Source organism: Salminus brasiliensis, chromosome 18 (genome assembly GCF_030463535.1).
Source record: "Salminus brasiliensis chromosome 18, fSalBra1.hap2, whole genome shotgun sequence".
In the NCBI taxonomy this organism is placed as follows: Eukaryota; Metazoa; Chordata; class Actinopteri; order Characiformes; family Bryconidae; genus Salminus; species Salminus brasiliensis.
The window spans coordinates 5841149-5855144 of record NC_132895.1 but is presented as its reverse complement, the minus strand read 5'-3'; the positions used below and the strand labels follow the sequence as shown (position 1 = coordinate 5855144).

Here is a 13996-nt window from a genome sequence, read left to right as displayed (position 1 = left end):
ACTCTAAAATGTGCTTGTTTGAGAACATGAACGCAGAAACTCCTCTAGATTGTTTTTTTGGGTCAAGTCCAGTTGTGCACTCCCAACAGTTCATAGAGCTGTGAACCCAGACCACCAGTTAAGGATTATGGGTGGGATGAGCTGCCCTGTCTGAACTGCTTTTGGGGTGGAGATTACACTGGAAATTCTGATTTCAAGGCAAGTTCAAATAAAATCCAGTCTTAAATCCAGTCAATATGTGATATTTTTCAATAGGAGTTTGTTTAAAGAAAATCATATGATTTATTTTAATAATGGCTTATTTCTTGATGTTTTAATTGATTTAGGTAATTTAATGAGAGAAAGTGTTTTATTTTCTGTTAATGTTTAAAACACGATACAGGCCACATTATTTCTTTGTATATATTTTTTGTTTTAAGAAATCACGTTTTTCCAGATATGGCCTAAATTATGTCTAGAAAGAAGTTATAGTTGTATAACAATCTTAAGATATTAGACGTATTGACTAGCCTTGAGGGGATAATTTTTTTCTAGGGTAAAGCCAGCCATTCCCCCCCCCCCCCCCCCCCCCCCCCCCATTTCCCCCCTAATTTTAGTCATCACTAATTTTAAGTCTTACCCAGTAGAAATGACTCCCCCCCCTGTGGCATGGTGCAAGCTGTGCTGGGTGGGTGAAGGCTAGCATGTCATTCCTCTGAGTCTCATGAAGCCAGCGAATCATATTTAATAACTGCCTCTAATACAACAATATTTGACAGCTCAACACGCTTGGAGGAGAACACTGACTACCAGTTGTGTCACTTCAGCTAACAGATGCCTACACTGGCTAGCATCGCAGTAAGTAATAGGAGGTAGAGGGAGGGCCATTGAACGAGGCAGGTTGTGCTCTCTGGGACTCCCGGCCACGGATTTAGACTATTGTAACCTCTGTTTGGTCGCTGGGAACTATACTCTGGGATTGGGGTGAATTTTAGCCAGAAATGTTAACTGACCACGTGAGTATGACCACATGAGGTCGTAGAGGTCAAATGGTTCAAATAGTGAACAGTGTGAGGTGTCACAACTGGATGTCTTACATTTACATTCATGGCATTTAGCAGACGCTCTTATCCAGAGCGACTTACAAGGTTACACCTATTACAGAGGTGGGCCATCCTAGTGTTAGGAGTCTTGACCAAGGACTCTTATTGGTGTAGCGCAGCATAGGTAGTGGTGTTATCTGTTGCGCCACACCAACCAACCAACCATATCTTAGGTGGATATAAGCGTAGCATGTCTGCCTGGCTTAACATAAACCTAAAGATTTCAGGCTCCTTCACTGAAGCATTGCTGCAGCCCAGTGTCGCTTTAAGCTGGGGTAGGAGCTGCTCTGAGACACAAATGCAGTGAGCATTGCGTGCAGAAGCAGAGTTCCTCCCTCTGCTGTTTACTGTGACCGAGACAGAAAATGTGCCTGTGATACAGGAGTACAGGGAAACCTCGCATGCACACACATTCCTGTAGAAATGCCTCGACAGGATCTGCCCTCAAACACACACTCTCACTGCGGAGTCCAGTTCACAGATCACTGCACTAAGCATCATTCAGCTAATGCGTGTCCTCAGGGCTGTTTGGGAAAGATGAATGCTTCTTCTTGAGTCTTATGTTCTCTGTTCCTTCTTCTCTTTTCTGGAACTCACAGTGAAAAAAAGAGTAAATGCAGAGTGTTGAGACAGTTGACATCTCTGTGCAAAGTAGCAAATGCAGAGTAGTGTAGGGTGTTTTCCTACCTGAAAGTTCAAACCTAGATCTGAACCAGGCCCGTCTTTACCTCAGTAGGCTTTACTGAGGCCCGTCTATACCTCAGTAGGCTTTACTGAGGCCCGTCTTCACCTCAGTAGGCTTTACTGAGGCCTGTCTTTACCTCAGTAGGCTTTACTGAGGCCCGTCTATACCTCAGTAGGCTTTACTGAGGCCCGTCTATACCTCAGTAGGCTTTACTGAGGCCCGTCTTTACCTCAGTAGGCTTTACTGAGGCCCGTCTATACCTCAGTAGGCTTTACTGAGGCCCGTCTATACCTCAGTAGGCTTTACTGAGGCCCGTCTTTACCTCAGTAGGCTTTACTGAGGCCCGTCTATACCTCAGTAGGCTTTACTGAGGCCCGTCTATACCTCAGTAGGCTTTACTGAGGCCCGTCTTTACCTCAGTAGGCTTAGTCTCCCTATACTCAACCTTGGTTTGTGGAAGGGCGTGCGTCTCGCGTCACCTTTCCTGGAAAGAAATGACCGAACAGGTTGATTTGGTTCCACTGAACCGCTGATATTACAGCATTGCTACCAGCAGAATCAACTTCAAGCTCAGAATGTGAGAAGAGTTTACCCTGCAACAGTTTCCTGAGGGAAACGCTGAATTGTTGCACAGCTAAAGTAGTTCATACTGCCAGGTATTTGCTGGACTGTTGCAATGTGGTTGCTGTAGTTTTACTAGGTGGTTGCTATGGTATTGCTAGGTGGTCGCTATATTGTTTTTGACATGTGAATCTGACAGTTGTTCTTTATATCATGTCAAAATGTCATGATGAATGGACCAATGGAAATACTAATAACTTGACTTGGAATAAAATAAGAAATAATAAAATGGTTATACATTGACTTTCATTATAAAGTTACAAATGTTATTTTCTGAACATTTATTAGGTTAATACTGATGAAAATTGTGACATTTTAGTTTTCATTTTTTTTTTATTGTAATTTAAAGCTTATATGCGGTACCCTAGCTGTTTATATTTGTCTTAAATTGTGTTTAGTTGCTCCAGTGCAGGTCCTGTCCTTTGCCTGATTGATCTGTGCGTTTTCTTGCAGTTTAATTAAATGTTTTTTTTACATGCAAAATAAATATTGTGTTGCTAATTGGTTGCTTTGTTGTGCCATTGCTGTGGTGCTAGGTGGTTGCTGTGGTATCCCAGATGGTGGCTATAGTGTTCTAGGTGGTTGCTGTGGTGGTGTTTGGAGGTTGCTATGGTATCGTAACAATAATCGGGTAACAATATTGTTGCAATGCATGATGCTAGCTAGCAAGCGTGTGCATCTGTTAGCTGATTGGCACTTGGTGACCCTTACTGTTCTCTTCCAAACATGTTCATCTGTCCAACGATGTCGCATTAGCAGCAATTCATTAAACTGCAGCCTTCTGCTTCATGTGACTCAGAGGAAGAACATGCTAGCCTTCACCATCCCAGCACTGGGCAGGACTGGGAAATGCTTAAAATTGGGGTCAGTTTAACCCACACAGTTGTGGCACATGATTTACTGCACACCAACATGTCATACAGCACACTCTCAGCTCCAGGCTTTCTGCTTCCAGGACCTAATCTTATCAGTCAGGGTACAGTCATCATTTTTCTTCATTCAAATAATTGTCGAATATCGACTCATGAACCCAATACCATCAGGTCAGTGGAAGCCTCAGTGCAGCTGAGAGTGGCCTGACAGAAGCAGCTCTGCATTCAGCGTGAGTAAGCTTGGCTAATGAAGCAAGGACCAGCGGTCTGTCCATCCTGGGTGAACCGCACAACCTCAATTAAAACTTCAAACAATCCGCGCCGTGCGGGCCACGGTGCTGAATATTTGATTGAGGCCAGCATCTTTTTTTCCCCCTCAGTCTGCCCATTTTTCTTCTTTCAGATACCAGAGATGCATTCATGTCATGTTTGGTTATTAAAAGAAGAGCTGTCTCATGAAGTCACAGTAGAATTAGATTACCTGCTGCTCATTAGTAATAGTATAGGCAAGTGGCTTTCACGGCAAAGCCGGTTTCTCATAAAAGCGTCCGTCACCTTGAGCATTTTATACACTTTTCTAATATTAGTAGCATAAGATGGTGGCTAGTGACTGACTGCCTTTGACAAGGCATTAGAGCCTGTAAGGGCCTTAGGATCCATGGTGGACTTAACTGAGTAAGCACAGAGGAACGTCAGGAACTATCGAGAACAGAACAGGTGAAGCAGACATAATCACGTCAAGCACATCGCTTTGATGTACGCTGATGTGTTTGTGTAGCTAAAGATACTGGTGTTAAGGAGACAGAGGTGACGTGATGCTCACTATAGCGTGAAAGTAGATAAATGACACGTGCGTGCCCCCGATCCCCCGGGGGGAGTGGTTACAGTGCTTTAAGCTGGTAGCAAATGGAGGTGCTTGATATTCTGTGCTGTGCTCTAACTCGGTCAGGTGTGTCTGTTCACCTGTATAGTCATTACAGGCTTCATTTTTCTACATTAAAAATCTCTCTCTCTCTCTCTCTCTATATATATATATATATATATATATATATATATATATATATATATATATATATATATGTATGTATTGGCACAGTCACCTCATGATGCAAAAACCTTGTATCTTAATTTTTGTCATTTGTAAACTATATAGATGTACTTCTATATAACTGAAAGTTGTACTGTATGGAAATGTCATGATGAATGGACCAATAGGAATGCTTCAAAAGGCCTTGAAAATTGTTCTACTTTGACTTCCATTGAAAGTTAAGAAGGTTTATATACTAGTGCTTTAAAAAAATTAATATTATAAAAAGGTTCATTTGTTACCATAATTTTATTCAAAAAGGTAAACGGTCATGTTTTATATTTATTGTATGTAAAATGTCAAGCTTTTATGTTTTACTTTTCAACAGGATGGCATATAGTTAATAAAAATCAGAATTCCAGAATCTCAGATTATTCGAATATTTAATTTTGAGAGTAAATAAATTGCTAATCAAAAAAAAACAAAAAAGGCTTAAATATTTCACTTTAAATGTAATGAATAATATGTTAACTTTTTAAATGAAAATATGAATACAATATATTTTGGAGGGTTGCACTAGTATAAACATGATTTCTGAACACTTATTAACTCAATGACAGTCAAAATGAATTAATTTTTATAATTTGTTAATACTTTAGTGAAGACTTTAAAACTATAAAATAATATTAATTATGGAATTATCTAGTAACTAAAAAAGTCTTAAATGATTACGTATTCTAAGACCTTGTTACCTGATGAAGTCTACTCCCTGAGGGATTTTTTTCTTATAATTTAAAGCTTTATTATGGAAATGAACACATAGCTACATGCGCATCAACTTAACTGTTTGTTTTTGAGTTGGACCAATTCTACCAGTGGAGGTCCTGTTCTTATTGATCTGTGACCAGCTCTGTGATTTTAATCCAGTACACATCCAAAATTTGATCAATAGATACTTTATCCAGTATAAACCGGCCAATCAAATGCCTTACAAATTCAATTTACAGATAAAAAAAGTACAAATTAAAAGCATTTTGGTTTGTCCAAACTTGCGACTGCTCCTGCTGCTCAGTACTGGGCTGTAGGTCATGCAGTCAGACAGTTTGAGGTCAATCTCTCAGCAGTTCTTTCCAGATGCATGGCCAATCTCGCAGGCTGTCCACTGTGAGGGGGCCTCAGTCATCCATGGTCTTGGCTTTTGCCAAAATTCTGAAACACCTGTTCTGAAATTGGCAGGAGACGGAGAAAACGAGGGAAGTTCGTATATGTTGGTTTCGGCACAGATTGGTACCCTTTCAGCCGTGCTTGCTTCAAGCTGTGGCACTGCGTGACGCTACGGCAGATCGAATTACGGCGACGCAGAGAAGCCCACGCTAAATCACGCTGAATGCCTCCTGCTCTCTGAGCTTCCAGATCTTCTCACAGTGACTGCATTTGAATCGAGAGGCATCAAAGTGTGTTCAGCTGAAGTGGAGAAGTTTGAAAGCTGTAATAATACTGTCATGGTATGTTAAGACCACGTTAGTAATCTTCTTATTGGCTTATACAAACCTCGAAAGCGTGTGCGTCATTACCCAGAGTTCTACGGCATTCAGACTGAAGTTAAAGCACTAATTACTGTCATGTAGACAAACACTGACTCGGCCGTTGAGAAGGATTATTTCGGCTCTAAACTATAGCTCATTAGTAAAGAGTGTATTCACTTTAACACAGCGCCACATTGCCTGTGTTGACATGTTTGGTGAGCGTTGCCTCTCATCTTTAGCTGTTTCCATCTCCCCTCAATGCTAATCACTGCTTTAATTGGCCAAACACGGGTTAAGCTCAGCTGCGTTGGTTTGTCACGCTTGTTTTCGCCTGCAGATGGAAGCGGCAGAAGAAGACAAAAGAGTCCGTGGCTGGCCAGAGTCTGACTGGCTTGCATTCATGGAGTAGGGCACTGTGGTAGCAGTGGTGGGCTGTTTTGGGGGCGAGGAGTGGAGGGTTGCCCATGGCAACCTGAGGCAGAGCAGCCTCAGACATGCCATCTGTCCAAACTGGTGGGAGCCATATAGTGTTAAAAATCCACACATTTGTATCAAAATTCATATGCTAGCAATTTGAACCAACAGCCCAAACCATCTGCTTTCTCACCCCCTGCACTATTTCTGAATGGTTGTTGCTGCAGTGATGTCATCACGTTTAAAGCCCTTCCTGCTTTGGTTTCACAGCTACACGGCAGAACCTTCAGGTTAGACTCGGTGTGAGGCTGGTGTGGTTGGTGCTAGCGTGGGAAATAGGGTGCAGAATGAATTGTGGATGTTGCAGTGTGGATGTCGCTCGCTAAACTACAGTGTGGAACCAGAACTCACCGGATCAAATGTGTACAGACCTTGGTCTGGACTTTCAGATATGAAAACACCCTTTAATTACTGTGCAGTCATGAGGAACCTTTCACATTCTTCACACATGAAGGTGTGTGTGTGTGTGTGTGTGTGTGTGTGAGAGAGAGAGACAGAAAGAGAACAAAGAGACAAAGCAAAACAGCACTGCATTGGATGGATGGATGTGTGTCTGTCTGTCTGTGTGTCTGTCTGTGTGTCTGTGTCTGTGTCTATGTGTCTATGTGTCTATGTGTCTCTGTGTCTCTGTGTCTCTGTGTCTCTGTGTCTGTGTGTGTGTGTGTGTGTGTGTGTGTGTGTGAGAGAGAGAGAGAGACAGAAAGAGAAAGACAAGGCAAAACTGCACTGGATGGATGGATGGATGGATGGATGGATGGATGGATGGATGGATGGATGGATGTGTGTGTGTGTGTGTGTGTGTGTGTGTGTGTGTGTGTGTGTGTGTGTGTGTGTGTGTGTGTGTGTGTGTGTGTGTGTGTGTGTGTGTGTGTGTGTGTGTGTGTGTGTGTGTGTGTGTGCTACTGCTTGGTGAAAGAGTGATAGCTGCATGGTCATTGCCGTGAGTGCACAGCTGGGACCGGTCAGGGAAGGACTGTCTACATGGATGTCAGACACTTTAGAGCAGGCCACTAAGACAGAGCCAGACCTTCACTTGCCCGAGAGAAGGAAGGCAATGTGTGCACAGATGGATGCTGCTGACGCTGACTGAGGGAACACACTCACACACATCAGGCCCCTAATACATGTCGCGCTCATGCAAACAAGCAAAACACAGGAACACACACACACACACACATATCCAGCTATGGCTGTCACTAGGGATTGTTAGTAGTGGTGTAACAGACCACAGTTGATCTATATGTACAACCCCCCCATACACACACACACATACACACAGTTTGGTAAAGCTTTCAATGTTTGACCATCCTCACCTCGCAAAACAGCACCTAAGTAATCACTTATCAACGCCATAGCAGCCACCTAGCAACACTATAGGGACACCTTATCATTCACTTATCAACGCCATAGAAGCCATTAAAAAAATACACAATAGCAACCACCCAGAAACACATTAGCAACACCCTACCAACCATTAAGCAACATAGCAATCACATAGCAACCATGTAGTGACACACTATAGCAAATATATTTTAGCAGCACCATATTAACACTATAACCAACCACCTAGCATGACTTGGACTCTCTCACAGAGTAGAAAGGATGGCTGAGCTCCTCTTTTACTTTGGACTTCTTTGGGTTTGGACAGGAGTAGCTGTCCTTTATCTCAAACATACAGAACAGAGCAGGTAGCGCCGTGCGTAACTGTGCATTTCATTGTCCTAAATCATAGCACGAAGAGAAGTTTGAAAAGACGTGGTGGCAACTTCGCGTCTCAAAGGAAGACGGGCTGGTGGTGGACAATAGGAGAGAATCAGACAGCGTGTGGGAACTGGCCGTGACTAACACTCAGGAGATAATTGGGCAAAAAGACAGAAAGAAATGAGATCTCGTCTCTGCCTTTTTTTACTCGGTTGGTAGAACGTAGTCATGGCTTGCTCTCTCTAAGTGGTTAAGGTTCTCCTGTATTTCTCAGTCTTAAAACTGTAGCCTTTAATGAACTGTGGTTTTCTTCACTGAAGACTTGTCTGTGCTCATCTCCCGTTATTTAACACGTGATTTTCTTCTATTAATTGTATCTACCTGTAGGACACACAAAAGAGATATGCCTGGGAATGCAGAATGTCCTTCCATATCCTCCATATCCTGTCATAGTTTCTGCTATTTGTGTTTAACGTGTGATTCGTGTGTGTGTTCATGTCTACAGCGAACACGACGTGGGTGAGGATGACATCTATGACTGCGTGCCGTGCGAAGATGAAGGAGATGATATCTACGAGGATATCATTAAGGTGGAAGTTAGACAGCCCATGGTGAGTGGGCCACTTCACTGCTAATGGTGTGAATGTGTATGTGTGTGTGTGTGTGTGTGTGTGTGTGTGTGAGAGAGAGAGAGAGAGGGGGAGTGTTCTATGCCAGAGGTGGCTGGTGACTCATAAATGTGAGCAGTAGGTAAAATAGAGCAAGGTAAGAGTAGGTAAATAATAGAAAAGAAAATGAATGAATGAATGAGTGAGTAAGAAAATAAATAAATAAATAAATAAATAAATAAGAATAAGTCGGCTGCACCAGAGAGCGGCTGATCTTTCTGGGGTTGAACTGGTATGGTATTCTTTCTACAGCTCAGTTTTCATGGAAAAATGGCAACCACCTGGGATACATAGCAACCATCCAGCAACACCATAACAACCATCTGAAAACACAGTAGTATCCACCCAGCATTGTTAGCAACATTCTAGCAACAATTAAGCAACGCCATAGCAATCACACAGCACCCACCTAGTAACACCATACCAACCATGTATGACCACATAGCAACATCTTAGCAACTGCCTGGAAGTTGGACTCTACTAACCTGTCGCCTCTGGTGTACACTCTGCTTTCTGTGACGGAGACTGAACATTTTTTTTCCTGCGTTGTTCCCAGCGCTGTGTGTGTGTGTGTGTGTGTGTGTGTGTGTGTGTGTGTGTGTGTGTGTGTGTGTGTGTGTGTGTGTGTGTGTGTGTGTGTGTGTGTGTGTGTGTGGCCACGCGCGCGTGTTAATGTGCTCTGCTTACATATGCCACTTTGCCTCCTTAACGCTGCAGATCAGATACATGCAGGTGAGTTTGATCTGATGTGACCTACTGCATATGACTGTCTTACTCCACCTCCCCCCCAGTGCTCTTCTCCCTGTTCCTCCTAATGTCCAGTTCGTCCACACCTGCGGCTGATGCACCAAGCTCAACAGTGGAGCACTTGCACGGTTGTAAACAGACTTTTGGACCACTCAGCTGGGCAGCAGAGTTCATTTCATCTGAGTGAAGTCTCAAACTTCATCCATAAATCAAATATTTAACAGTTTATGTAGCTCGCTGCTGCCCAATGCAAACCATGTATCTCCATTTTTGTCTTTTTTTTTTTTTTTTTTTTAGTTTTCTTCGCCATTTCAACCCTTTAGCTGCTCTGTGAACAGTTCTGGATTAACAGACTAATCGAAATGCTCTAAATTACTTATATATTAAACTTTTATTTTACATTGACCATTCATTTAGAGTTAGGAACATTTTTGCCCTCTCCTGTAAAGTCACAATTATTGAGATACATGTTTTTCATTGGACTGCAACTATATATATAGATATATGAGTGAGTGTTGTGATCTAGGAGATCTAGGTAATTACAAGCTGATAATTATAAGAAACATGGATGACCGTGTGCAGAAAGTAGTGACTGATAATCATCCAAAAAATGATTTCACCCAGTTCTCAAAGCAAACAGTCTCTCCATTATTGCCCTGAATTACTCGCTTTGTTTACAACCGAGCAACTGGCTTACAGCGTAAATGCCTTGTTAACCCTGCAGTTCCTTTAATCCCCCTAGTAATGATACAGTCCCGTTAGAAACCAGGTTGTCAGTGCGGACTGAATGTGAGTGGGTGGCTGCGCTCTTAGAATAGAGGCAGGCAGTAGAAGCAGATCCCTCCAAACAGATGCCCCTCACTCAGGCTGCTCTGGCAAGTGCTGTTCTCTCTCAGTGGAGCAGCGGGAGCTTATTTTAAATCGCAGAGGGAGGAGAGTGGCCCCCTGCTGGGTGAAATCCCTGCTGGGCTCTGCCTGCCTACGCATACACACACACACATACACACACACTGACATATACACGCACATATACCTCATCTGTGTCATCAGCCAACACACTGCCAAACTATCCTGGCATATGAAAGCCGTGGAAAATGCGGTCAGTAAATCTTGTATTTCTCATTATGTGATGGTTGTGGACGCCCCTTCTAATGAACATGTTCAGCTACTTTACATTGCTGACACAGATGTGCAAATGCACACACACACAGCTTGTCTAGTCACGTTTGAGTAGTATTGCCAATAGAATAAGACTCTTTGGAGCAGAAAAACATGGACCTACTGGCACCATGCCTAATGCCAATGAATGAGCAGGTGTCCCAATACTTTTGTCTGTATAGTTTAATTGAAATCTGGCAGCTGTCCTATACATTATTAAAAAAAGGGCATGATGAACGGTCCAATAGAAATGCTCCAAAATGACTTTTTCCCCTTTGACTTGCACTGAAAGTTTTTTTCCTCCTAAGGTTTTGAAGATACAAGGTTTTTGCATGACAGCAATGATATGCTTGTATTGTCTAGAAACTGGCTGAATTATGTTACACAGCCCTACAACAGTCTCATAGTGAGAAATATTTTATATGAACTATGATTAAGCTGGTGGGACATGTCAGCCTCCTAGCATGAACAAAATACAGAGTAAGGGGACGAAATAGTCACAAGTATAGACAGACAGACAGACAGACAGACAGTCAGACAGACAGACAGTCAGACAGACAGACTCTGGCGCAGAAGTGGCTCCAGAAACAGACAGACGGAGAAACCAAGCTCGTCTGGGTGCTCCTCAGACACGCTGTGTTGTGGTGATTGTGCGTGCCTGTGGTTCTTACTGGGTTAGATCTTCTTCCCGCAGTCTAGAGCCATCAGAAACACCTCCAATCTCTTCCACTCTACCGCCACAACTGCTCCCAGCTGCTGACTGAGCCCAGTCTGGGTTCACGCTATGATGTAACCGGGGGCTGTCTGTAAAAGCCAGTCACGCATGTGAGACCTAAAACATCCACACCCAACCAAACACGACCGTGTGGAGCTCAGCTGTGGGCAGCGCTGTGAAGTGAAGGCCTGCTGGAGAACACACTCTCACTTTCTTACTCTTTCATTCTGTCTCATTCTCTCTCACTTTCTCGTTCTTGTTTCCCCTCCCAGTTTCTCTCGCTCTCTCTTGTTCTGTCTCATTCATTCTTACTTTCTCACTCATTCTGTTTCAATCTCACTTTCTCACTCTCGTGTTCTCTTTCTCACTTTCTCACTCTGTTCTCTCATACTCATAGTTTCTCATTCTCTCTCCCATTCACACTCTCTTGTTCTTGCTCTCGTTTTCCCTCACTTTCTCACTTTCTCACTCTCTTTTGTTCTGTCTTGTTCTCGCTCACTTTCTTACTCTCGTTCTCTCTTATTCTCTCACCTTCTCTCTCTCTCTCATTCTCGCTTTTATTCTCTTTCATTTTCTCACTCTCATTCACGCTCACTTTCTCACTCTCATTTTCTAACTTTCTCACTCTCATTCTTTCACTTTCTCACTCATTCTCTCACTTTCTCACTCTCATTCGCGCTCACTTTCTCACTCTCATTCTCTCACTTTCTCACTCTCATTCGCGCTCACTTTCTCACTCTCATTTTCTAACTTTCTCACTCTCATTCTCTCACTTTCTCACTCTTTCGCTCTCACTTTTTCACTCATTCGCCCTCTTTTTCTCACTCTCATTCTCTCTCACTTTCTTACTCTCATTCTCTCACTTTCTCACTCTTATTCTCTCTCACTTTCTCATTCTCTCTCACTTTCTTACTCTTATTCTCTCTCACTTTCTCATTCTCTCTCACTTTCTCACTCTTATTCTCTCTCACTTTGTCATTCTCTTTCACTTTTTTCACTCTTATTCTCTCTCACTTTCTCATTCTCTCTCACTTTCTCATTCTCTCTTACTTTCTCACTCATATTCTCTTCCACTTTCTCACTCATATTCTCTCTCACTTTCTCACTCTCATTCTCTCTCACTTTCTTACTCTCATTCTCTCTCACTTTTATTCTCTCACTTTCTTACTCTCATTCTCTCTCACTTTCTCACTTTTATTCTCTCTCACTTTCTCACTCTCATTCTCTCTCACTTTATCGCTCTCATTCTCTCTCACTTTCTCGCTCACTCTTTTCCCCTCTGTCTTGTTTCTCTGGTTTTCTGATGGTAGATGTTTATGGATGTGCAGGCTGGCTGCCTTGGCTGAGGTGGCTGCTGACCCCAGATGTTGTACTATGTGTGTGCAGCAGACCCAGATGTTCATTAGAGCTTTGGCCCACATCTGAGCCTCCTTGCTCTCGGCCCACTGCTGTCTCAAAAGCAGCCCAGCTATTAGCGACAGGGCCAGGATTACATTTCATCAGCCAGACTGTGCGCTACGGGACGGAGTTTGCCACTGTTCTTGTGTTTGATTTAAAGCCCCTGTCTACTCATCTTCATAATGCTCTTATAACTGTAATCTACAGTTTTCTGATTAATTTATGAAGAACTGGCAAAGAAAGAATGATGCTGGTCTCCTATGCATTTTATGTATGGCTTAGGTGACATCAGATCTGACAAAATACCAATCAGCTACTTGTGTTCCTCTACATTGTTTGTAGCGTAGCTAAACTCTGGTGCTACGGCTATATATAATATTGATATACTATTAATATACTGTACTTTAACTGTAGGAGAAAAATACACATTAGCCACCACCCTAAAGTCAAAGTCCACACTGTTTTATTAAAATGGCTTGGTGTAATTTGTGATCTGTCATGGTTAGGCCCGTGTGTGTGTGTGTGTGTGTGTGTGTGTGTGTGTGTGTGTGTGTGTGTGTGTGAAAGAGAGGGTAGGAGGGAGTTAAATATCTCCAATACCATGTAGGTATGATAATAAACATTAAAACATAAACATTTACTCTTTTACCACCCTGTTACACTGCATTTGTAATGTAGCTTTAAAATGTGATTTGTGTTTATCAGACTGATTTTCAGGCTGAGCTATCAGCTGTGGTGGGAAGCAGTTTAACCAGTGGTTGCATGTAGACCAATAGTGGTGGTGAGAAGGCGGGCCTTATAGAGGATGGTCACCCTATGGTCATCCTAGCTAACTTAACTTCCTCAAACCGCTTTCTTTACAGACTCAGAGAGACTCTTTCCAAAGGAAACCCCTCACAAGACGTTGGCTGCCAATGTGAAGTTTTGTATGAGAGTGACCTCTAATTCAGAAGCACAGGTTAGCAGTTAGCTAGCTGTAGGTTACTGATATTGCTACATCATATGATGAAGACCTGAGTTCATGAACACTGTCTGTACAATGTAACTAACATCAGATAGTTAAAATTACCCTCAGACAGCTTGTGTTTAATATTGCCCATTTTACTAACTGTTCAAGACTAGTCGAGAACAGCAAAGTGGGATGTGTTTCTGTGGGGAGGCTGTTGTTCAAGTCAAGTCAAGTCAAGTGGGTTTTATTGTCATTTCAACTACATACAGAGTACACAGTGAAACGAAACAACGTTCCTCCAGGACCATGGTGCAACATAGACAGTGCATACAGAACACAAGTGCAACACAAACAAACAAGTGCGGACAGACAA

The 13996-nt window shown here is 42.7% G+C and overlaps 1 protein-coding gene across 8 annotated transcripts in view; it reads left to right on the top strand.

The window, feature by feature from the left end:
- Positions 1-13996, top strand: part of vav2 (vav 2 guanine nucleotide exchange factor) — a 230445-nt gene that overhangs the window by 172689 nt on the left and 43760 nt on the right. For 4 of the 8 annotated variants that reach the window (XM_072662692.1, XM_072662694.1, XM_072662690.1 and 1 more), the window contains exons 5-6: positions 8494-8599; positions 9374-9388. In XM_072662692.1, the coding sequence (XP_072518793.1) occupies positions 8494-8599; positions 9374-9388 (121 nt within the window). The remainder of the gene's footprint in view (positions 1-8493; positions 8600-9373; positions 9389-13996) is intronic. The other 4 variants (XM_072662696.1, XM_072662695.1, XM_072662693.1 and 1 more) reach the window with 1 other exon arrangement.